Raw genomic sequence first — 23,581 nt, forward strand, 5'->3', positions numbered from 1 at the left:
AAAAAAAAAAAAACAACAGTTCAAGTAAAAGTGTTTTTTACATTTTTTAAAAGTCATTTTATTTTATTTTATTTCGATCATAATAAGTGTACTCTTTAATCCCCATCCCCTATTTAACCCATCCCTCCCTGCTCTCTGGTGACCATCAGTTTGTTCTCTATAGTTTTAAAGTGTCTGTTTCTTGATTAGTCTCTCTCTCTATTTCCTTTGCTCGTTCATTTTGTTTCTTAAATTCCACATATGAATGAGATCATATGGTCAAGTAAAAATTTAATAAAGTGGAAATTTATTAGAATGAAGTTGTAGACTTAAACATTAAGCGCATCAACATTCGCACTCCCTGAAAACTCCTGAGAGGAGTCTCCATTGTACTGAACAATGTTATACCATATATGATAAAAAATTACATGAGCGGGGCTTTAAATTCATTTCAAAATATCAAGCTGAACTACTTAGTAACTGGCTTTATGAACACCTAGAATGGAAAGTATATATTAAAATACTAATTATCAGGAGATGGGTGGATGGGAGGCTAAAGCCAAAGGAACAGGCTTAATACAGGAATTTGAGCTCTTTTAGGGTCATTTGGCATTTCTTTTATTCTAAAACTTCTCTCTCTATAATATTTATTAGATCAATTATAGAGATCATCTTGTGAAACATTCTAAACTCAAATTAGAAGTTAATGTGAAAGGCAAAGAAAGAAATTATAGAATTAAAGAGAAAAATAAAGAATATAACTATAACCTGGAAATATTTTAAAAACAGAGAACAATGTATCAACTGTCACTATCCCTACCAAACTTTAAGGCAAAACCCAAGTAAAAGCTACTAACCTGTCATACCAGGGATATGCCTATCTGTGCAGCCCTAGCTACATGAAGCTTAAGGGAGTATGAAACACCAAGGCTAGACATTAAAGTGGTAAGCAGGGATCATGCTGGAGCTCCTAGCTGTCCAATCTGAACAGTATCTTCTGGAGGCCTTAAGGTGTCACTATACTAAATTCACCAGTTTCAGAGCAAAGCCTGACACTTCATACACTTTTTTCTCTTTTTTTTGTACCCAATAAAGAATACAGAGTTACTAGTAGTGCCAATTAATTATAATCTGGGGCTTATCAAAGCCTATATTATTTATCAGCAACAAGCAATATTCGGATAACCTTTTTTTTTTTAAAGTAGGGGCTTGAACTCATGACCCTGAGATCAAGACCTGAACTGAGATCAAGAGTTGAATGCCTAACCTACTGAGCCACCCAGGTGCCCCTTCAGGTAACCTTTTCAATATCTTTAAATAATCCCCATTAGACTGTATACTTCATGAGGTAGGGTCTTTGCTATTGTTGCATTCTCAGTACCTAGCAGTGCTTATTATATAATAGGTAATTAATATTTATTAAATGAATTTTCTAGGAACCAACAAGATTCTTAGTTTAGTGGAGAAACATAGAATGAAAAATAATTTTGACATACCACTTTTAAGATTTTGGAATATTAAATACAAGGGAGGCAGTAATTATATAAATGCATATGTTAAGGGACTAAAATAATATGTGTGTGTGTGTGTTATTTCAGCTATAGAAAGAAAAAATTGGTGATTTTAAAAATAATTTCTAAATTTCGTTTGCCTGCCATTTCATTAAGTACATTTGTAGAACACGAGGGGATGAAACCTCACCAAAATATCATTCTTGAGGGGAAAATTCCATGCCTCTGAGTTTATCAAAGTAAACCTATTAATTAAAAAAGGCAATTACCTATGTAAAGACCTTAACACAAAGAAAAGATATTTGCTGGTATTTTAACATTATTCTGAATTACGTGAATTAAAGTGATGTTAAAGTTGAGTCAAAAGTGGTTCAAAAAGGGGCACCTGGGTGGCTCAGTTGTTAAGTGTCTGCCTTTGGCTCAGGTCATGATCCCGGGGTCCTGGGATCGAGCCCTGCATCAGGCTCCCTGCTCAGTGGGAAGCCTGCTTCTCCCTCTCCCACTCCCCCTGCTTGTGTTCCCTCTCTCGCTGTGTCTCTCTCTGTCAAATAATAAATAAAATCTTTAAAAAAAAAAAAAGTGGTTCAAATAGAAGAGTATTCACCTGTATCTCTATGACTATATTGACTATACATTTCCTTTTGTAAAGTACATTCAATCTGACTTTCTATTCTTATTAGTATCTATGACCCAGAATTTTCAGAGCAAGTAAAAAACAAAAAAAATTAAATTTTATTTATAATTACTTCATTTTGATTCATGGACAAGTTATCTTTACAAAATTTCAGGTTTCTATTTTAATTATAATTACTATTAAAAGCTGATTTAAACACATTTTGAATCACTGGAAAGATATTTAAAAAAATTTCCATTCTACCTTATTTAGAATTTAAGTCATCTGTATTTAACTTTTCCTCTGAATTGTTTATTATTTAGTTTTTCTTCTCTTGTAGCTGATATCAAAATAACTGAAACTATGATTTTCTGGTGCCATCAACCATTACAAATTACTCTCCTGTTACTATTTGATACATAAGAATAAATATGATTTTAATGCTATTTTAAAACTATAAAAATGCCTTCTAAACTTCTAATTTAAAAATATTTTAAACAAAATAATTTAAGAACTTCCCAAGAGGAAGAAAAAGAAAAAATTTAATTTTCAGGTTAATGCAATGATACCATTAAGATACTATTATACTTATTTCAAATTACATTTTTGTTATGTCATTTATCTCAATGTGAACCTTATGCTTGATAAACTTTTATGCTACTGGGATTAATGACCTCCTGAGGAGATAATTTTAGAAAGATTTCCCTTTTGCCTCCAGTTTTCACATACTGTAGAAGAGTTCTCTCAAAATACAATGGTTCACTAACAAGTGGTGACAAATATACTAAATGAAAACATTAAACATGTAACTGAATTAATATGCTGCTTACTTAAAAAAAAAGCATAACATACCCACAGTGAAACATTAACAAGGATATAAACACACTGCTGTTTAAGAACAATAACCTTTAGGATGAGTTAGCATTTCTGTTTCCAAAAGCCTATGGTCCCAAGATTCTTATCAGTATCTTTACCTAAGTGTAACATATTTGTACACAGATTCAAAACATTTCAAAAGTCTGGACTAGTATAATCAATTTATTAGTGTTGAATTAAAAAACAACAACAACAACAGTGAATTACTAAATAACTACCCACTAAAGACAGTCTTCTCTGTCCTAAAGGAAGAGAAGGGGAAGATGTGCTATCAATTTCAATCCTGTTTCCTGATTACCAGAAGTTGCTTAGGGCATAGGCTCATTTCAACAAGCAAATGCTAAACTCATTATTCTAAAGGGGAACTATGCAGACACACTGAGGAGTACACATTGTAGCCATTTAAGGCCAGGTTTTGACTTGAATAGGCACAGAACTCCATCCAAAAAGGAACTCCAGAGATGGGTACATGCAAGAGCAGAATGTGGCCTCGGCAAATCACCTTCCTCGCAACTTGATACTTTCACTGGTTATCTTTTCAAATCATATTTCTGTCTGTCCACTTAACATATTTAGAAGCAACAACTTTTGCATGCTTGAAAAATATCTCCTAGGAAAAATAAGGTATAATCACAGGAGAAATTTGGGTGACATTTTTACAGCCCCTTGACCCGGGAGGAAACACAAACTTTCTTTTTGATTCAAAATAGCCAGTGAGAAGTAAGAAGCCAGGAATTACTTTCATTTCCCTATAAAGAGCAATGACTTAAGAGATCAATGACTTGCCACCAACTGCTAAAAAAGGCCTTTTAGGAAGTTGGAAACTGAACTCTCAACACATCTCTAAGCCTTGTACTTTCTTGACCAGACTGCAATTCATTTTCTGGTCAGCTACTTTTCCTATGAATAGATGCTTTCAACTATGGCATGAATACACAATTGCTGTCAGATTCATATACTACAGAATGTTAGTAAAAGCCATATTTACAGATACAAATATTTGTTCTGTGAAGTAACTATAAATCAAACCAACGCATCAGACTTACTTTTTCATTAATTCTACTGTATCTTCTTCCACCTTGCTCTGAAAAGTCTTAGAATTATTTGTCATAAATAAAACCACTTTTAATAGAATAAAAACAATGAACTGAGGTGTCTAAGCTTACCAAACTTCTTGCTTTCTTTAGTTGTGCCAGTCATCTTGATCTTTGCAACTTCAAAGAAATCTTTAATTTCTCTCTCATAAAGTCGTGATAAATAATCCATGTAATTCTTAAAATAAAAGTAACACGTACTTCTTATTAATAAAACAAATATAACAATTCAGTCCCCCCAAATCCTTCGTGCTTGCTTTAAATTTTCTGGTCTAAAATCCTGATGTATTTCATAGGATATAAAAAGTCGGCTATTTTCTGTCTCAAAAAAAAAAAAAAACCGAACAGGCGTCAAAACAGCAATTCACAAAAATATGAAGTTGAACATAATCACACTTATATTTTCATTTTTATGCATTATCTTTCATATATTTTAAATAGAGTTGCACTCATACTATATAAGATATTTGGGTCAGAGCAATCATGTTTCTCCAGTCTCACACTTTAATGACTATACAGTGTTATGCTTTGTTGATGTACCGCAATTCAGCAAATCAATCCCCTAGCAGAGGCCACTTAAGTGGTTTCAATGTTTTGCTATGATAGACAATGTTACAATAACCTTTTCATCTTTAATGAATTGTTTTCTTGGAATCATATCCTAAGGGTGGAAATACAGGGCCAAGGAATATGGGACTCTTTATAACTGTTCCTCCATCCTGCCATGTTGCTTTTAAAAACAATCATACCGACAGACACTGTCAACGGCAACAAAGGAGCACATTCAGTCAGTGTCGCCTGTCAACTTAGGGTATTAAGGTATATCAAAATAGGCTATTTTCGGGGCGCCTGGGTGGCTCAGTCGTTAAGCGACTGCCTTCGGCTCAGGTCATGGTCCCAGGGTCCTGGGATCGAGCCCCATATCTGGCTCCCTGCTCAGCGGGAGGTCTGCTTCCCACTCCCCCTGCTTGTGTTCCCTCTCTCGCTGTGTCTCTCTCTGTCAAATAAATAAAAATCTTTAAAAAAAAATAGGCTATTTTCAATAAGCTTAGGGTATTTAGGTATACCAAAATAAGTTATTTTCAATAAGAACTTAATTATAATTAGCACATCTTACAGTTTTCACAATCATTTTTTAAAAACAAACTGGATTGATTCTAGCTCAAATGGAAACATCTATAATTTTGTTTGTATGCTTACAAACTCATTTCCTCATCATATCTGCTTACTATCACATAAAAATATTTTATGCTCTCAGGAAGGATTCTTCACCAGTGGGAGACCCTATATTTTACCAAGTCCTAAGTTAAATGCCATACACAGTTTGACTAAATTTAAATAAATCCACAGGAGAAAAACTGTACTTGGTTATTCTTTTAAATTTATCATGGAATCTAAGCTTCAGCTTCCTTTATAATTTCAAATTAATATATTCAGTTTTTTAAAGATTTTATTTATTTATTTGACAGAGACAGAGAGAGAGAGCACAAGTAGGGGGAGCGGCAGGCAAAGGGAGAGAGAAGCAGGCTCCCTGAGGAGCAGGGAGCCCGATGTGGGGCTCAATCCCAGGGCCCTGGGATCATGACCTGAGCTGAAGGCAGACACTTAACCAACTGAGCCACCTAGACTCCCCAATACATTCAGCTTTAGAGCAGGTTTATGTTGCTTTAAACATCAGGTGCACCTTTCAAAAGGTATATATTATGTGAATATTTGTATGCTGATTCATCGTTTACCACTGATTTTCTTAGTTTATAGATATATCCTTATAAAATAGTATTTGGATGAAACATAGTATATAAATCCTTGGTTTTTCAGTTTGTAGGCCATATATATCTCCCACATAGTCTCTGTAAGGAAAATTTAGTCAAATGGGCAATTCTTTCCTATGATCTTTGCATACATTTAAAAGCAAATATAAATTAAAATATACCCTAAAATTAATTCCTATTTCACTGGGCTGTCTCACTTTTCCAAGTTTAAATTCTCATAAAAATACTGATCACTGCAAATCAGTAAATAGTTGACAAACAGAAAATGAGTTTCATATAATTTGTGAAATCTTCATCCGTGGTTTTTACTCAAATCATTCAACATAACAGATTGCATTCCAATACCCAAATTGTCTAAAGTGCAATTACTACCCAAGCAATTTAAACAATTTCAAAACAGCTCTTTGGTATCTAGAAAACAGTGACATGAGCAGACTATTGAAAATCACACCCTTTTCCACTGCAACTTGAATGACTGGATACCTTTTTTCCAGCTACATAGCAGAACTCATTGGTGGGAAAGACCACAGACAGGTGTAACCATCAGTTCATTCACTTACCTAATTCTGAAGGATGTCTCTTATGAGGTGCCTCTTAGCACCTTGAATACAGCACCTTACATTTAACTATTAGGAGTTTAAATATTGTTGTTTCAGGCAGTCTTTTCAACTTTACATTGTGTTGACTGTGCAGTCTTACCAAGATCTCTATATTTTACTTCTTCTTTACACAAACGGGTAAATTCCACAAATGCAGAACTGAGGTTGAGAGAAGAAATCTGGGTAATCTTCAAGACTGACCGTCAACCTTGGAAGATTACTGGGAGAGGAAAGCTCATTTCCTCCCCAAGCATGGATGGAATATCTCTATTATTAACTGCCCTACATGAATAACCCAGAGCCACAGATAGGGGTTGTAGTCCTGGGGAGGAAGGAATCTGGGCAGTTGAGCTATTTCCCTAAGCTCTAATTATGTATACTAAAACTCAGGGCTTTGCTTAGATTCAGCCCTAAGCAGAGCTGGGGCAGTGCCTACTGATTCTTATTCCTTAAAGAATGGAAAAAGCCTTTTCTTTTTCCTGCCAGAAAGCATGAGAGCTGTGTACACCCAATCAAGTGCAAACAGTATCTGCATTTAATTATTATTTCTTACTAAAGAAGTACTGGTTTGTCTGTTTCCTTCTTTCTTTCTTTCCTTCTTTCATTCCTCTCTTCCTTCTTCCTTTTTAATAAAATTCCTGTTTTTGATAACTTCAGCAACCAAATTAGATTATGAGGTAAAATACATAGTCTGTCAAAAGTTCAAACCACAGGATCAAGTAACATTCCTCGGTAATAAGTCAATTTCACTTAAAAAGCTCATTAATATTGTCAATCAAAACTATACGTGAGCAGAGAATGATTCCATAAATCATTGCTAGGTTGGCTATTGCCTTGTTTCTTCACTTAAATTACATTCATGAGTACTGCATTATATATAAAGATAGGGCAATAATACTCACTGAGAACACAATTAGGCAAAAAGCTTATTGATTACTTTATACTTATTTGAATATTCACTAGGGGACAAAGCACTTGTTGGCACAAAACTCTTAAGGAGATATAATAATGTTTAATTATTCAAAATATTAATCCTCCTAAAACTTCAAAAGAAGAATTCCAGTATTGTAAATATTTTTCCTTAAGATATCTCCAAATCAGAATTCTGTTGAATGAAAACAAAACAAAACAAAACAAAATATAACATAACAGTAGAGTTGCAGAACACTTAAAAGACTAATTCTGAGAAACAAAAGTAGTCTTACCTAAAATAGCTGACCAGATAAGATATATATAAATACCCCAGGATACTTATATTCTTTTTGAAAAGCATTTTTAAAATTATACTTTAAAAATATTATTTATTTTACCAAGGTTTATGTCCTCTTTCTTATCTCAGTTTAGAAGTAAAGGGAACCAGATCTTACTTTAAGTAGGCAAAGGCACTTTGAGGAGAAAACATAAAGACTGATATACATTCAAGAATGTCCTCATGCCAAGTGTGTTCATACTGATACATTGATAGGAATGTACAACCTGCTTTTTTATCATCATAGTGCTCATAAATTTCTACCTAATCCTCTGCCTTCTCATGAAGTATGAACCTAACACTAGAGGAAGTTGTAATAATTATTTCAGTAAGTATGAAAATAAAATGGGTTCATGTATAAACATTAGTTTCCTGAGAGAGAATAATCTTCATTATAAAACACTCTGAAAGATAACACCACTTTTTGAGTAAAACTAGGAAAAACTTTGGCTAGCAAAACTAGCAAAAGATAAGATGATTTTGCTATCTAAATTCTGTTAGGAAATTTTCTGTCACAAGCACATGGGTTGAGGGGAAGAGCTTTTATATTAACAATCTCAATATTTTTGTTTTCACTCCAAGAAACAAAACACATCACTTTTTCCAATTCAAGAACATCTTTTCAGGTCATATTGTCCACATAATTAAATTATTACTAATTATTAAAATTAAGTTATGCATTACTTAATTTTTTTTATTTTTAAACTCCAAATTCATAAAAACTTAAAAGAGTTTACATGTTTTTCAGGGTATTTCAGTATTTTAAGTAAACTGCTCTTATATCTGATATATAAATATAGCTATTTATATACTGGAATTAGGTAGCAATTCTTCAGCTCCCTAAGTGACATGGTCAATTCCAATACTAAAGGTCACAGCAGAAATGCCAGAAAAGTATTGTACCCATGGCTTACCACCACAATGGCCATTTATTAAAGCTAAATCAGATCATGTCATTCTACTGCTCAAAGCCTACCAAAACCCCCTCCCCCAGCTCCTTCACAGTAAAAGCCAAGTCCTTACCATGGCACACAGTCCCTTCCAGATCTGCCCTGCCCCACCCCCACTTTACCTCTCCTACCTTCCTTCTAAGGTCCAGGCCCTGGTGCTCTGGGCTCCAACCCCAGTGCCTTCCTTGCTGCTCCCCCAGGACACCAGCCATGCTCTTGCCATAGACCACTTGTACTGTGCCTGGAAAGCTTTCCCTAAGAAACTCGCACTGCTCAGCCCTGCTTATTATTATTTTTTTTTAAGATTTTATTTTTAAGTAATCTCTACACCCAACATGAAGCTCGAACTCAGAACCCTGAGATCAAGAGTTGAATGTTCTACCGACTGAGCCCGCCAGGCACCCTACATCCTTGCTCATTTTAAAAATCTACGCTCAGATGTTATCTTCTCATGATGCCTTATTTCAAACTATAGTCTTCCCCCAGTCCCAGCATTCCCTGCTTTATTTTCACCAGAGCACTCAGCAGTACCTTCTAACGTACTACACAACTGACTTTTTTGTCAAGTCTTTCTCCACCAAACCATGCGCTTTGAGAAGGCAAGCATTTGCCCATTTCCTTTGGTGCTGCATCTCTAGCACTTACTTAGAACATAACAGGTGCTCAATTCATATATGAATGAATGACTCATCTTCTCCAGTTGCTGATGTTTCTGGCACTGCTCTTCTAATCTCCAAGCCTAGAAAGTTTGGCATCATCCTGTCCCTTCCATCCTCGGAGTCTCTCTTTTGGTTTCTATTCTCTATTCCTACCACTATCTTCCTGGGTCAGATTTCATTTCATCTAATTATTATATTAGGTTCTTATGAATTTGCCTCATCTAGTCTTTTCCCATGTATGAGGAATGCTGTTAGGTCTCATGGCTCATCTTTTTCAACATAATTTCTCACTGCTCCAGAATATGAAATTTCTGCTTCATAGGCTTGCATTCTCCATTGTCCTGACAAAAGGGCGTATTTTCCCACCTCTGTCTGCACATCTTGCTCCTCATCCCTGGAATACCCTTTCTCTCTTTTCTGGTTTATCTAATCCCATTCATTATTTAAAACTCAATTCAAGGGCGCCTGGGTGGCTCAGTTGGTTAAGCGACTGCCTTCGGCTCAGGTCATGATCCTGGAGTCCCGGGATCGAGTCCCGCATCGGGCTCCCTGCTCAGCGGGGGGTCTGCTTCTCCCTCTGACCCTCTTCCCTCTTGTGCTGTCTCTCATTCTCTCAAATAAATAAATAAAATCTTTAAAAAAAAAAAAAATAAATAAAACTCAATTCACGTCCAATTTCTGCCCTGAAGTTTTCAGGACATGGATTTTTCTTTTCTAAACTGCCATGCATTTAAACTCATTTTCAGTTTAGCACTTAATGTTTTGCTGATTGTTTTAAGTGTAATTGTTCTTCCCAGTCAGATGTGAGGCTCTCTAGAAGTAGGGCTTGTTTGTTAGGCCCCGTGTGCCTGGAATAGTGAAATGTTTGCTTAATAAAGAGGCACTCTGCACTTGCTTTATCAAACAGGTTATGAATTCTTAGAGGGCAAATACCTCACTTATATATCTTCTAGTCTCTAGTTTCTATATTGCTTGTAAAGAAATTCAGGAAATAATTATTGCATTTAACTAAACTGAATGATGCTTAAGGCCACAGTACAGCCTATTACTATATTAAGCTGAAGTTCGAAATTTAGCTCATCTTTACCCAAGTAAATAAAGTAAGTGTTCTGCCTGGTTAATGAGCACTCAGAAATTCAATTAGTTTCTGCTTCGCTAAGAAGGTACTACAGTACTTCAAATGTCACTTGGGGAACTGAATACATGACATCTTGATTCTAGAAGATTATATTCCATACTCAGTGAGTAATTGATATCAAACTCATACCTTTGTTAGTCCCTCATATTTTCCATAATCTGTACTCTTCAGCCACTCCATCAACTTGGCATATCGAAGCAAGTCTCTATGAAATGGATGATGGTTGGGTAAAGCCAGTTCAACAGAGTGCTGAGCAAGAGTTGAACTCTGATCATGACCCTAGAGTGATATTGTAAATAAGTCAATAAATACATTGACAGTAAAAGAAACATGTTGCAATTGAAAAGTCTATACAACGACCAAATGTAGCCAAAGAAAAGCAAACGAAGAGAGAAGGATAAAAACTTGAGTACTTACTTGTCTTCTTTTATCATCCAGTGTAAATCTACCGAACCTCATCACCATAAAATAATCATAAACATGCAAGAATGGCACTCTGGGATAAATCAACTACCCATTTCATCTTCTAAAGGAGTTGACAATGAATGTTTTAATCAAGGCTGTCTCTCCCATACCGTACATTTTGCTATTTACTAAGCAAATAAACCTCATGATACAACTGTACCGAGAAACACATCAAATAGGGAAGTCATTCAAAACAAATTGTCTACATCTATGGTATTTCTACTATTAGAGTCTACAATATTTAAAACAACAGATAAGGACATACAGGATATAAACTTTTAGAACTAGGAAGCAACACAGATGATGATATCCTGGGCTTTCCTGGATAATACTTAATAATAGTGTAATTTTAGTTTTTCTAGAAATTTGTTAAATAACTACACATGATTTTATTTAAAAACCTTGACAAGGCTTTTATGTAAATAAATTAGTAAGTTATCAGTTAGTCTTAGATGATGCATCCTGACTTTTGTTTTGAAAAATATAGGCCTGGAAGATTATCTGTTCCAATGAGCTTATTTTCTAGAAGAAACTGAAACTTAAAAGGTTAAGTGATTTACTCAGGTCATGCTGGAGGGAAGAACTGGAACCTTAGTCATGTGAGTCACACTTCCATTTTCTTTTAAAAACATATCTAACGAACCATGAGAGACTACGGACTCTGAAAAACAAACTGAGGGTTCTAGAGGGGAGGGGGGTGGGAGGATGGGTTAGCCTGGTGATGGGTATTAAAGAGGGCACGTTCTGCATGGAGCACTGGGTGTTATACGCAAACAATGACTCATGGAACAACAAAAAGACAATACCAGCAAAAACAAAACAAAACAAAACAAAAACAAAAACAAAAAACATATCTAACAAAATCATTTTAACCAGACTCAAAAATTGCAAATGCCTACCCGTTATTGGTATCTAAAAAACAAACAAACACAATAAAAATCTTCCCAGCCCTCTTTGGAAACAATCTAGCTCTCTCTGCTACTTTGTCAATATTTGTCATGAACTCAAAACTAGTGTCATACAGGATATAAACTTTCAGGAAATATTTCAGGAAATAATTAAAAGAGTTGAAAGATTAAAGGAGTAAATTTCCCCTTGAAAATATAAGTTCCCAAGAACAAGGAAAAGGAAAAACAATATGGATTTATTTGATGTAATTCTGACTCAATCTAATTTGCTTAGTCAGAACTTAGTTGTTAGCATTCTGTTAAAATGACACAGTGATTGACTTTTGGTGCTGGTTAACTCATTTCCTAGTAAAGTTACCTAAACCTAATTATATGTGTATTATACTAGCTGACCTAAATTAGCTTATAAATATCCTGAATTTAAATGATTTTATTTTTATTTTTTAAAGATTTTATTTATTTATTTATTTATTTATTTATTTATTTAGAGAGCACAGGGTGAGGGGCAGAGGGAGAGGGAGGGAGAGAGAATCTCAAGCAGACTCTTGTGTTGAGCGCGGAGCCCGATACAGGGCTCAATTTCACGACACTGAGATCATGACCTGAGCTGAAATCAAGAGTTGGATGCAAAACCAACTGAGCCACTCAGGTGCCCCTGAATTTAAATTCTTTTAATTTAAAAGAGGTTTCTTTTCTCTATCTAATTTATATGCTTTACTATAGACACAAAATAAGAACTTTGGTTATGGATTTTTTAAACAATTTCTTTTAACTACAGAGTATCCAGAAAAAAATTCCTGATCTAAGGCAATGAAGAATTCTCTAGCAATTGAGAAGTACTTTAGAGCAAGAAAGATAGGAGAATAAGACGTGTCAAGTACTAAAACCATCGTTGAGTTCCTTCTTCATTAAAGCTTTCAAATCAGCCTGTTGGAGAATTTTCTTCTTCTAAGATTATATCCCCAACTTAAAATGGAGATAAAAAGTAAAATAAGGACCCATTATATAGAAATTCCATATAAAACTATGTAGAATAATCAATATATTTCTAAGATTAAGGATTATTTGAGATTAAGATTACTGAAAAAAAGATTAAGATTACTGATATTACTTAAGATAAAGATTACTGATACTTAGGAAATTGGACTAGAGAAAGCAGGAAAGTATCAGAAAACTAGACTGACCAATTTAAAATAAGAAAAGGAAAGGGAGAGGCAACACAAGTTCATAGCTATTATAGATGTTATATACAAGGTATACTGTGTACAATCCCTTTCTGTACTTCTAAAATACAAAAAGCTCTAAAACCTCTGTTTAAATTCAGTGCCAAATCTATTTTAATGGCAAAACTTGACCTGAACTGACATGAGGCTATTTATAGCGTTTGGAATGACTATTCATATTTTTTGCTGTAGGAACATTGTGTGCTTAATCACAGGGCCCTGCTCCAGACCCTCTTGGAGTGGTTATATAATACATAGTATATGTACTATATGACTTTACTAAGATCTGAAAAATTCTAAAAACACAGCTGACCCCAAGAGTTTTAGATAGGGGAGCATGGACCTATGTGAACATTCTTTTTTGGCTGGCTGACTAAATATAAAACAGTCACATCTTCCAAAAGAATCATTGTGGACTAAGAGCTACAGTGTTGAAAAATGCAACTATTCTATATATTTGGAATGCCTGGTCACCTACATGTTTTCTGTGAGGTAAAGACTAACAAATATGAAAATAATTAATCATTTTATTTTTTATTTTATTTTATTTTTTTTTAAAGATTTTATTTATTTATTTGAGAGAGAGAGAATGAGAGACAGAGAGCATGAGAGGGAGGAGGGTCAGAGGGAGAAGCAGACTCCCTGCCAAACAGGGAGCCCGATGCGGGACTCGATCCCGGGACTCCAGGATCATGACCTGAGCCGAAGGCAGTCGCTTAACCAACTGAGCCACCCAGGCGCCCTAATTAATCATTTTAAATAAAACACACAGTTATTACCACTGGACTATACTTCAGCTCTCATTATAGTTGCCAAAGGTTAATTTTTAAAAATTCTTTATTAATAATAATATTAGAAATCTTTCATCATCCCAGTCTTTCTCATTAATTTTTCTCAATGATTCAAGACTCAAAATTATTGTTTATGTTCTTCTGCAACTGTTTACTCAGGCCATTACATGTTAAGTTATATTACTTAATTTAGTGTCAGGAAAGTTCTTCAATTAAAAACCTTCTCCCCTAAAAATGGAAGAACTAATTATTGTTTGTAGAGGATTTTACAATTTATAAAGCTCTTTCACATGTTACTATTCAAAGCTTTCTTTTGCAAACAGCATTTTAAGATCACCATCACCTGAAGAATTTCCTTCTAATATGAAGAACATCATGATCTTCAAACCATTACTATCAAGATAGATTAAATGTGATTAGTGCTAACAGAAGATTTAATTTTAGAGAAACTGTTCTAAAATAACTATAGGAAATAGGAAAATTACATATTTAAACTGTTTAATTCAATCACTAATATAAGTTACAGTCACTTCTAGAATTCTCATGTGCACACAACTTTATTCTTTATATATAAAAAAATTAAGACATTGCTTAAAGTTTCTTATTATATCTTAACTATAGGAAACAACTGAGGGTGGGGGGATGCAGTAACTGGGTGATAGGCATTAAGGAGGGCACTTGATGGAATGAGCACTGGGTGTTGTATGCAACTGATGAATCACTAAATTCTACCTCTGAAGCTAATAATATATTATATGCTAATTAAATGGAATTTAAATTAAAAAATAAAGTTTCTTATTATAAATAATAATAAATTAGTAACAATAACAATTTATTGAATGCCTTTTGTCATGTTGGGTGTGCTCTCTTGCTCTTTCTATATATATAAGTTCTAATGTTCACAATAACCTTGTAAATAAAGTACTTTGCTCCTCATTTAAAAAATAGCAAAACTTGGGTGCCTGCGTGGCTCAGTCGGTTAAGGGTCTGACTCTTGCTTTTAGCTGGGGTCATGATCTTGCAGTCGTGGGACTGAGCCCCCTGCCGAGCTCTGTGTTCAGCTAATCTAAGACAGACACATTTTCTACAAACTTAGTACATTATAAATTTTCATTAGCGTATATATTACTAGGATTTGTGGCACAAGGAGGTTAATTAACTTGCTAAAGGTCACCCAGCTAGGAGGTAGCAGAGTCAGGGTTTTGAATCCAGGAAGTTTGGCTCCGCCGCCGTACTCTTAACCACTGTAACTGATTTTCAAACAGAAATGATACACTCATTTCAAATGCTGAATAAATTCTCAAGATTTGGGAACTCTTTCTTTCTGTGTAGTGGCATGTTTATTTTTGTTTTCTTAAAGAAAAAAGAAAGTCTGAACACAGTTCCAACAAACATCACAAAAACTGATCTTAATAATCCTAACTCTTTCTAAGCTTTTAACTACAGATCATTAACCTATGTTTAGGAAATGGTGAAACATGCTTAAGGAAACAATTTTTGTGAAATGAACTGAACACTGGTGGTATATTTTACAGGCTTTATTTTACTATAGGATGTTTCTATAAAAATACATTGAAAGAAAAATTCCCAAGCTTAAGCATATAGCAAACCCCCCACAATTTGTTTTTCCCAGTTGTACTTTTAGTTCAGTGGATAATCAGTTCTCATCATATTGCAAAAGAAAATGTACAGAATTACGAGGTCTCTGAAGAATCCAAGGGGGACAAAAAAGGCAGAAAAGAGTTATCCTTTCAAGCCGAATCTTTCAAAAGACAACCAAAATAGTTTTTTTTTTTTTAAAGATTTTATTTATTTATTTGAGAGAGAGAGAATGAGAGAGAGAGAGCACATGAGAGCGGGGAGGGTCAGAGGCAGAAGCAGGCTCCCTGCCAAGCAGGGAGCCCGATGCAGGACTCGATCCCGGGACTCCAGGATCATGACCTGAGCCAAAGGCAGTCGCTTAACCAACTGAGCCACCCAGGCACCCCCAAAATAGTTTTTTAAATACATACATTTTATGCAAGTATTTCCTCAATTTCGTTAGCCTTAATTTGGCTGCGTGTTTTTGATATCGGAATCCTAATTAGTGTAACTGACCTGATTCTCTAGTTGAATATCTTCTTAGATATATAAATCCCTCATAAGTGTAAAAATTATAGGTAAGAGTCTATAATTTCAATGGAAGCTGAGTGTGTAAGAAGACCTAGAAGAGTCAAAAGAATCTAGTCAATTGTTAAAAATATTACTCTATTATATGTATATATAGTAAGAAGTGAATATTAAAAAAATGCATTTCAGGTTTTATTAAAGTAATATAGCTATGTGGAAGTACTAATATGAAAGCTGTATCATAGCATGCTCTGGATCAGTGATTCCCAAATGCGAAGATGTTTTTTACTGGCCTATGGCACTAAGAAACAAATAAAATGATGGCAGAGAGTTTCTCATAAAGGGAAATGTATTTAATCTGGAAATCTGAAGTTATATTCTTTTCGTTTAGTGCCAAGACAAAAAGATAGTGAAAGTAGATGGCAGGATTTCTTTTTTCAAGTTTTTATTTGGTAAAATAAAAAATTGGTGACTTAGTAAGTCTCCAAATTTTATTTCTTTTAATTTTACTGATGTATGAATTTTAAAAAGACTGGGAATCAGTGCTCTTAAATTACTGTTATGTTGTGATCAACAGATTATTTCCACTGTATTCTTCTATACAGTAGTTACATATGTCGAATATACATACATTTGCCAAAAACTGCATTGCAGACTCTGTTCAAGTCTTATTTTATCCATGATGCCATACTTGACTACCTAAATTCTCAGTAAACTTACTTTTGATTAAAACTTTTTAGCACTTGTACATACATATATAAACTATGTATATGTAGTCATACAATTAACAGTTTCATATATGCATTGCTGTACAGCTTTAAGCACATTAGTCTTAATGCCTTCTTAGAAGCATCTGGAGTGTAGAAGCCATTTCTTATTCTTACATATGGAAACAAGTATTTAAGAGGCACACAATGAAAATCTGCCGATTGACAAAGAGATATACTATAATATGGTAATCAACTTTTCCCAGCTCATTTGTTCCACAACTGGGAATAGAAAATACCCATGTTTCCCAACTCTTTCGCCAGGTGACCTGATGCACTGAATTCAACACACAGAAAAATCTCTTTTCTGTACTTGGGACACCCTCCTCCACTTTCTTCAGCATATCCTAGGTTGTTGCAACATCCTGGTTTTTCAACATGCATCACTCACATGTAACAATACATATTAGATTTTCAGAACTGGAAGCATTCATAGTAAACAAAGCCATTAGTTTAAAAGGCAAGGAAGCAAAATCATAAATTAACTGCATGTTACAACAAACAATGAAGGGTGCAGAAAGGACTGCTGTTTACCTACAGTAACATTCCAACATTCCAACATTCCAACATTCCCAATGCCCTCTACAAATGTGGGTAACATCACTATCAACAATGTCATTTTTAAAAACTACGGAATTGGGAAGAAATAAATATTAAAATACTAATGCAAAAAAAAATTTGATTATTATTTCCTATGTGACTTCTAGATTTACTTTTTTATTGATACTTTTCAGGTCAAGTGAAACATTAAGACAGTCTTCCCCAATGTCTCCCTTGCACCCTTAGCTAGATGGGCTTCCTTTATGCTCACAGGTGTGACCGCTACAATAATATTTATCCTTCCTAAGTGTATCTCCCTCCCTCCCCTAGACTGTGAGCCACTTGAGGACAGTATCAGCCTCTCACCTATATACCCAAGTAAATGTCTGGTATGTATCCCAATCACCTGGTAAAAGGTTTCTAAATAAATGAAGGAGTGAGTGAGTGAAAGAATAACAGGAAAAGAGGCAAGCAGAAGGAGATGAAATGCCTTTCTGGCCAAAATAAACGTTCTGCTATGGGACATTAAAAAACTGCTATAAATATGGTTAACAGGCAGCTTAAGTCAGTAAAGTTATAATCTTTTAAGATTCTGCTGCTGTTAAGTTTAGCAAACTTTATAGGGAAAAAAAAAAAAAAAAGAGAAAAGCTTGAGCCAAATCTGATGTACTCACAGGCACCGAAAGAAAGTAGGACCTGTTATAGAGTTGAAGGAGGGCCTGAGTAAACTAATCAGAAATAAAATATAGTAAATACAATTGTTTTAGAATACTGCAAAGTGAAAACAAGATAAGAATCTAATGTTTCAGACAGCATTTCTTGAACAAAATTTCTCTCAATTTTTTTTTGTCCAATAACCTTAATAAGAGATGAAAAACGTAAGAAACCTAATCTATTATGCCAGATTAAAATGTCTTCTATTCAAATCCCTCAAAGGTACTCTTAATATTGTTAATATTAATATTATTGCCACAACGTTAATTATAACCTCCTTTTCCATATAAAAATGTAGACAAAGGGTTTATATAAAATTAAATCAAATGGAATTTATAACTCAGCCATAGTCATTTTTCTCATATATAAAAATATATACAGCCAATGAAACATTTAAAACACTTGAGTCAAGTCCTGGTTCTCACCTCAAAATACTGAAAAATAAAATAGGCTAAGCAGCAAACGTAACAAGTTTGGACTCACTTTTACAAATAAGAACATATAAATGGTATATGTAATAAGTAAGCATAGTTATTTATTTGATTTCTAGAATCAGAGAGTTTTAGCTAGAAGGAACTAGACTGTCTACCTAAGGAGACAGTTGAGGCCCAACATACACCTATGAGCAAATACTTAAAAATCTTATTTAAAGATCTCAAAATTGAATAAACATGTGAAAGAATGTGATCCCAAATAAACACATTACAATTTTTGTGGAAACATATATATCAAAAAGCTACAGAAACATGCCAGTTTTATTAATGAAATAAAATTACCTGTTGAACAAAAACGTTGTTGAGATGACTGGCCAGTCTCCGGGCAAACTGCTCTCGCAAATCACTGAAACGCTGCTGTTGCTGTCTGACTGCCAGGAGCATGTCATGGCCTGAAACCAGAACAGTTCCTGACTGATTTAACAGGTAAAGAGATTTCTCCGATCTTCAATGAATACATTTATAACAGTATCCACATTTCTGTTTTGAAGACCCCCAAATTTTATTGGTTTATTCATCTGCTTTATAAAAGAAAGGTAAGCAAGAGGAGAAAACAGTGTAGTACAGGGGTTCTCCAAGTGTGGTCCTGCCTCAGCATGATCTGGGAACTGCTGGAAATGTGGATACTGGAGCTTTGGTCCACACCTACTCAATCTGGGGCTGGGCCCTAGCAATATGTGTTTTAACAAACCATCTCCATGATTCTGAGCAAACTCAAGTTTTGGAACCACTTGCCTAACAAAACCTCCTCATGCTCTCTGGTCTAATCAAAGCATCAACTCTGTGCTAGGTTCTGTAGACTGTACTAGAGAAAAATCATGGTGTTAACTAGAGTCACTGAAGATCAATCACAGGAACTAAAATGAAAAAGTTCTTAGTGCCAACAGAAACACGTTTGGAAAGAAATGAAACTGGTTTGAGGAGCTAATACTACAGTCACCCTAAACCACTTGCCCCATGTATTTCTTGTTAAAAGCTTTATACCAAGTTACAGGTTTAGTCTCAGATTCTTGGTCAGATTTTATCATTTCTAATGAACATACCTGGACGGAGAGCTACATTCATGCACTGCAGAAGGGCATCAGCGGCATTGGTGCAGGCCTCAATGCCTCTAGAAGAAGCAAGATCTCCCTCCTGAAGGGCCTTTATGTGACCTTTGGCCAGGTCCATGTGGTTCTGGAATATATATAAATACACCATTTGCACATGTAATTTTGGGAAATTTACAGGTAAGATGCTACTCAATACTATCATAAGGTCTTTGGAATTATTTTAAATCTTACTCTCAGAAGGAATTTAGAAAATGTTTACAAATGGGTTTTATATATTATATTTTGTTTTGTTTTTTTTTGTTGGTGGTAACAATTTACCAACATACTTACCACAAGAAACTCTATTTCAGACAGGAGTTTTACATTATTAGTGTTACTAAGATGAATTAGGTGGTTGCTTTCAGAGATCTGATCCATTTGTTCTTTTACACTTTGGAGCATTTCCTCATAACTGCTCAGTTTCAACTCAATCTGATCTACCTCCTTAAGAGCCTCATCCAACAACTTCATCAGAATGTTCACTTGCTTTTCAGAGGCCATGATTGATTGGATGTTGGCCTACAAAGTGAAAAACAAAAGTAACTCTTCATATTATTTAAATGTATAAAAGAAGCGTAAGATGAAATATTGCTAAATCCCTTTGACACCTGAGTAACAAAGATTGGTATGCATCTAAACATTTATTTCAGTTTATCACTTTATGTTTATGTTCTGTTTTTACACAGTATTTCAAGAAGATACACTTGCCTCCCTATCAAGGTTAGGGACCATGCCTCAGTATTTTATATTTTCTCAGACTGTACAAGTAGGGTTCTGTCCCACAATGTATCATTAGTGTTGATATACTCCCATTTCTTTTTTTTTTTTAAGATTTTATTTATTTATTTGACAAAGAGAGAGCAAGAGTGCACAAGCAGGGGGAACAGTAGAGGAATAGGGAGAAGCAGGCTCCCCACCAAGCAGGGAGCCCGATGTGGGGCTCGATCCCAGGACCCTAGGACCATGACCCGAGCCGAAAGGCAGATGCTTAACCATGTGAGCCACCCAGGCACCCTGATATACTCCCATTTCTGACACTTCCAATTCTACCAGCTATAAAAATTTCCTGTACTTCTTAACATTGTTGTAAAATGCTAAAAAAAGTATAACCACCTGTGTAATACCTTAGTCAAGAGAGTAGCAGTGGTATATCAGTGTTTGAAAGATACACTGAACTAATTTATAACTGTAGTACAATTGGTACTTACATGACGTGGAAGAGCCACCCACGACCATAAGACCACATGGCCACAGACTATATATCCATAAGATAGCTCCTTCTATTGTCTTCTTTCTTTTCTCTTTCATTTGCAACTACTGTATGTTTTTTTCCAGGCAAAGCAGGAACAAACCATCATCCCCTTATCATTTTCTAAGTGATTCTGACTATTGATTCTAAATTTCCTGAAATATGGAAGCTGTCAAATCCAACATAAAACTGGGAAGCAAGGTGATAACTTGTAACATACATGCAATATCCATTAGAAAATATAAACCACTAAGCCACACTAAGAAGGCAGGTAACAGGGTATGAGGAAAAAACTTGGACCAGACCAGGAATGAAAAGAATTTCATTGGACAGTTGATGCTATAATTTCACACATTATTTTATATGCTATTCATAATAAGTCAACTCTAAGTGCAGCCCAACTGTAAGAGTCAGCAGGCCTCTGGTCCACTGAATAGATCTCTCAAGTAGCAGGCCTGGGGCTCGACCTTGTCCAGGACAATTTCCACTTTAACAACTTGAAGTTTCTTCTAGGCTTAGCTTCCAGTGAGTTTTATAAACTTGTAAACTTGGACTATTTGTGTAATCTCTGGGCCTGAGGTCAACCTCATAAATTCTGTACCTTTCATGTATAAAATGTCAAAATTCTTTGTCTTTAAAATATTCCGCATTCTCTGAGGGTTTTTCTTAAATGCTTACTTTGTTTAAACAAAACAAAAAAACACATGTTCTTGTTCTAGATTTTTCTCACATTAGTGGTGTTATTTTTAGTTATGTCTTTTAGCTTTTTACTTTCTAAAGATGTGCATTTAGTTTGTAGACTCAGAAACTGTGCATACAAATTAAAAAGAGCTATCCCAAAACATTTGAGCAGGGGAGCCAAACATCCTTTTCCCCTGGCTCCTTGTTTTCACTATCCTTACTCTGCTCCATTTGAGTAAATGATTCACTTATTTCAAACTAATTTTTCTATTTCTGACTTGTACCTATTTTTTTTTTTTTGAACCACAAAAATGCTATTCTTTTGCACTGCATTATTCTGTGATGTTTCAGAGGCTGGGGGAAAGCAACCCCAAGTTGGTTTCTGGTCGGCTACTTGTTACTTCCATCGCTTTGTGTCAAGAACCTCCCCAAATCCCCAACCTCACCCAACTGCCTTCACTGGCCTGATTAACAGGAATGGTTCTGTCTTTTGAACAAGAGAAGTGAAAGATAAGCATCTGGTAATGTGCTTACAGAGAGAGACGGCAATAATCACACTATAAAGGCTTAGGTGCTGAGGCAGTAAAATCTGAACATCACCGGTCTTCTCAATCCACTACACATCATTCATTTACAGATTATAAAAAGGTCTTACCCCATCCAGCACCTGCAGCTCTCTGGACAACCTTTCTGCAAAGGCCTCAGCATTAGAGATTGCACATTCACAGCCTTCCATCATTATTTCAATATCCTGCTCTTCTCTTGCATTTAACTCTTGGTATACATCTACTACTTCTTCATCACCTCCTGTCACACTCTGATTTTCTCCACTTGGAACAGACTCTTAAAGAGGGTAAAAATTAAAAATAAAGTAGTAAAAAAGTAGGAAGACAATAACACGGTACTTATAGTCATTTATAAGCACAGGTCACATTTAGTGGCTGAAAAATAGGAAAGGATGATTCAGAATATTAAAAAAAAAACCTTATTTTTATGAAAAATGCATATGTTAATGTTTACTGTAACATTTATTATAACAAATACAAAGCATGCAGTCTAATTCGCTCACTTTTAAGTGTTAAAATAGGCTTTAGAACAATTTCCCAAAACATAATTAAACTACAAAAACAAATGCAAAACCAGAAACAAAACATGTGGAAACAAGCCTAATCTTTTTTTCCTATCTGAGGTGGTTTTTGCTCTAACAAAACAATGACTATGAATTTAGGGCACATAAAAAATAATTTGCTTTCCTTTTTTTCCCCAGGTAACATTTTTTTTCTGTTCTTTTTTGTCCTTGTTATGTTTTTTTTCCCAAATAACTTTTAGTTGAAATGAAAAATGTATTCACAATTTATTTTGGGTATTAAAAATATTAAATGGATTTTCCATTTCTTTGTTTAAAACAATTTCACATGCATTAATAAAATTTCTAAAGATCAGGTATAAAAGTTTTCTCAACAAGTCTACACAGTAAGAAGAGCAACAATAGCATGGACGTTTGAAATTACAAAAATTTAACTAGTCTTCATGCTTCTTAACAAAAGACCAAGAGGTCAAATGTAAGGTGTCTTCTGGATAAACGTTTCAGTTCAATTTTTTGAGAAAATACATTTAGTTTGTGGGATTTTATATAAAGCTTGAGGTTAGGAGAGGTAAAGTGAAAAAAAAATTTTTTTACCCCCTAACTAAAACTCTAAATAAAGTTATTGATTTTCATAAACTTAATGGGACACGATTTAAATCACCACCTCTGGAACTTTAAATATTCATTATTTTGTATGCAAATGAAATACTTACATTCAGCATGACTTGACATACGTTAATTTGTTCTAGGGAAAAAAACAACTAACTCAAAGTAATAAATTATTTACTCTTAAGAATGATAATTAGGCAGATTTAGATAATGTCCCAGAAAAAAAAAAAAGGAGGGGAACAAAACTTTTGGTACAGGCAATTACAGATTACAGTATATAAATAGTTCTTTAGACAGGTATCACCTAGCTCCCTGGCCTTTGAACGAGTCCATTTTAGCTCACATCTGACAGTTTATTAGCCACTAGGGGGCAGGGACTGCCCAAATCATTCTGTACAGCTCCTTACACAAGC

The 23,581-nt window shown here is 34.7% G+C and overlaps 1 protein-coding gene across 3 annotated transcripts in view; it reads right to left on the reverse strand.

Annotated features, from left to right (window-relative positions):
• EXOC1 (exocyst complex component 1) overlaps positions 1–23,581 on the reverse strand; it is a 64,367-nt gene that overhangs the window by 19,946 nt on the left and 20,840 nt on the right. For all 3 annotated transcript variants that reach the window (XM_021701565.1, XM_021701566.1, XM_021701564.1), the window contains exons 5-10: positions 22,128–22,315; positions 19,834–20,061; positions 19,495–19,627; positions 18,734–18,843; positions 10,570–10,719; positions 4,146–4,251 (exon numbers count right to left, since the gene is read on the reverse strand). In XM_021701565.1, coding sequence (XP_021557240.1) covers positions 4,146–4,251; positions 10,570–10,719; positions 18,734–18,843; positions 19,495–19,627; positions 19,834–20,061; positions 22,128–22,315 — 915 coding nt within the window. The remainder of the gene's footprint in view (positions 1–4,145; positions 4,252–10,569; positions 10,720–18,733; positions 18,844–19,494; positions 19,628–19,833; positions 20,062–22,127; positions 22,316–23,581) is intronic.

Source organism: Neomonachus schauinslandi, chromosome 2 (assembly GCF_002201575.2).
Source record: "Neomonachus schauinslandi chromosome 2, ASM220157v2, whole genome shotgun sequence".
Classification (NCBI taxonomy): Eukaryota; Metazoa; Chordata; class Mammalia; order Carnivora; family Phocidae; genus Neomonachus; species Neomonachus schauinslandi.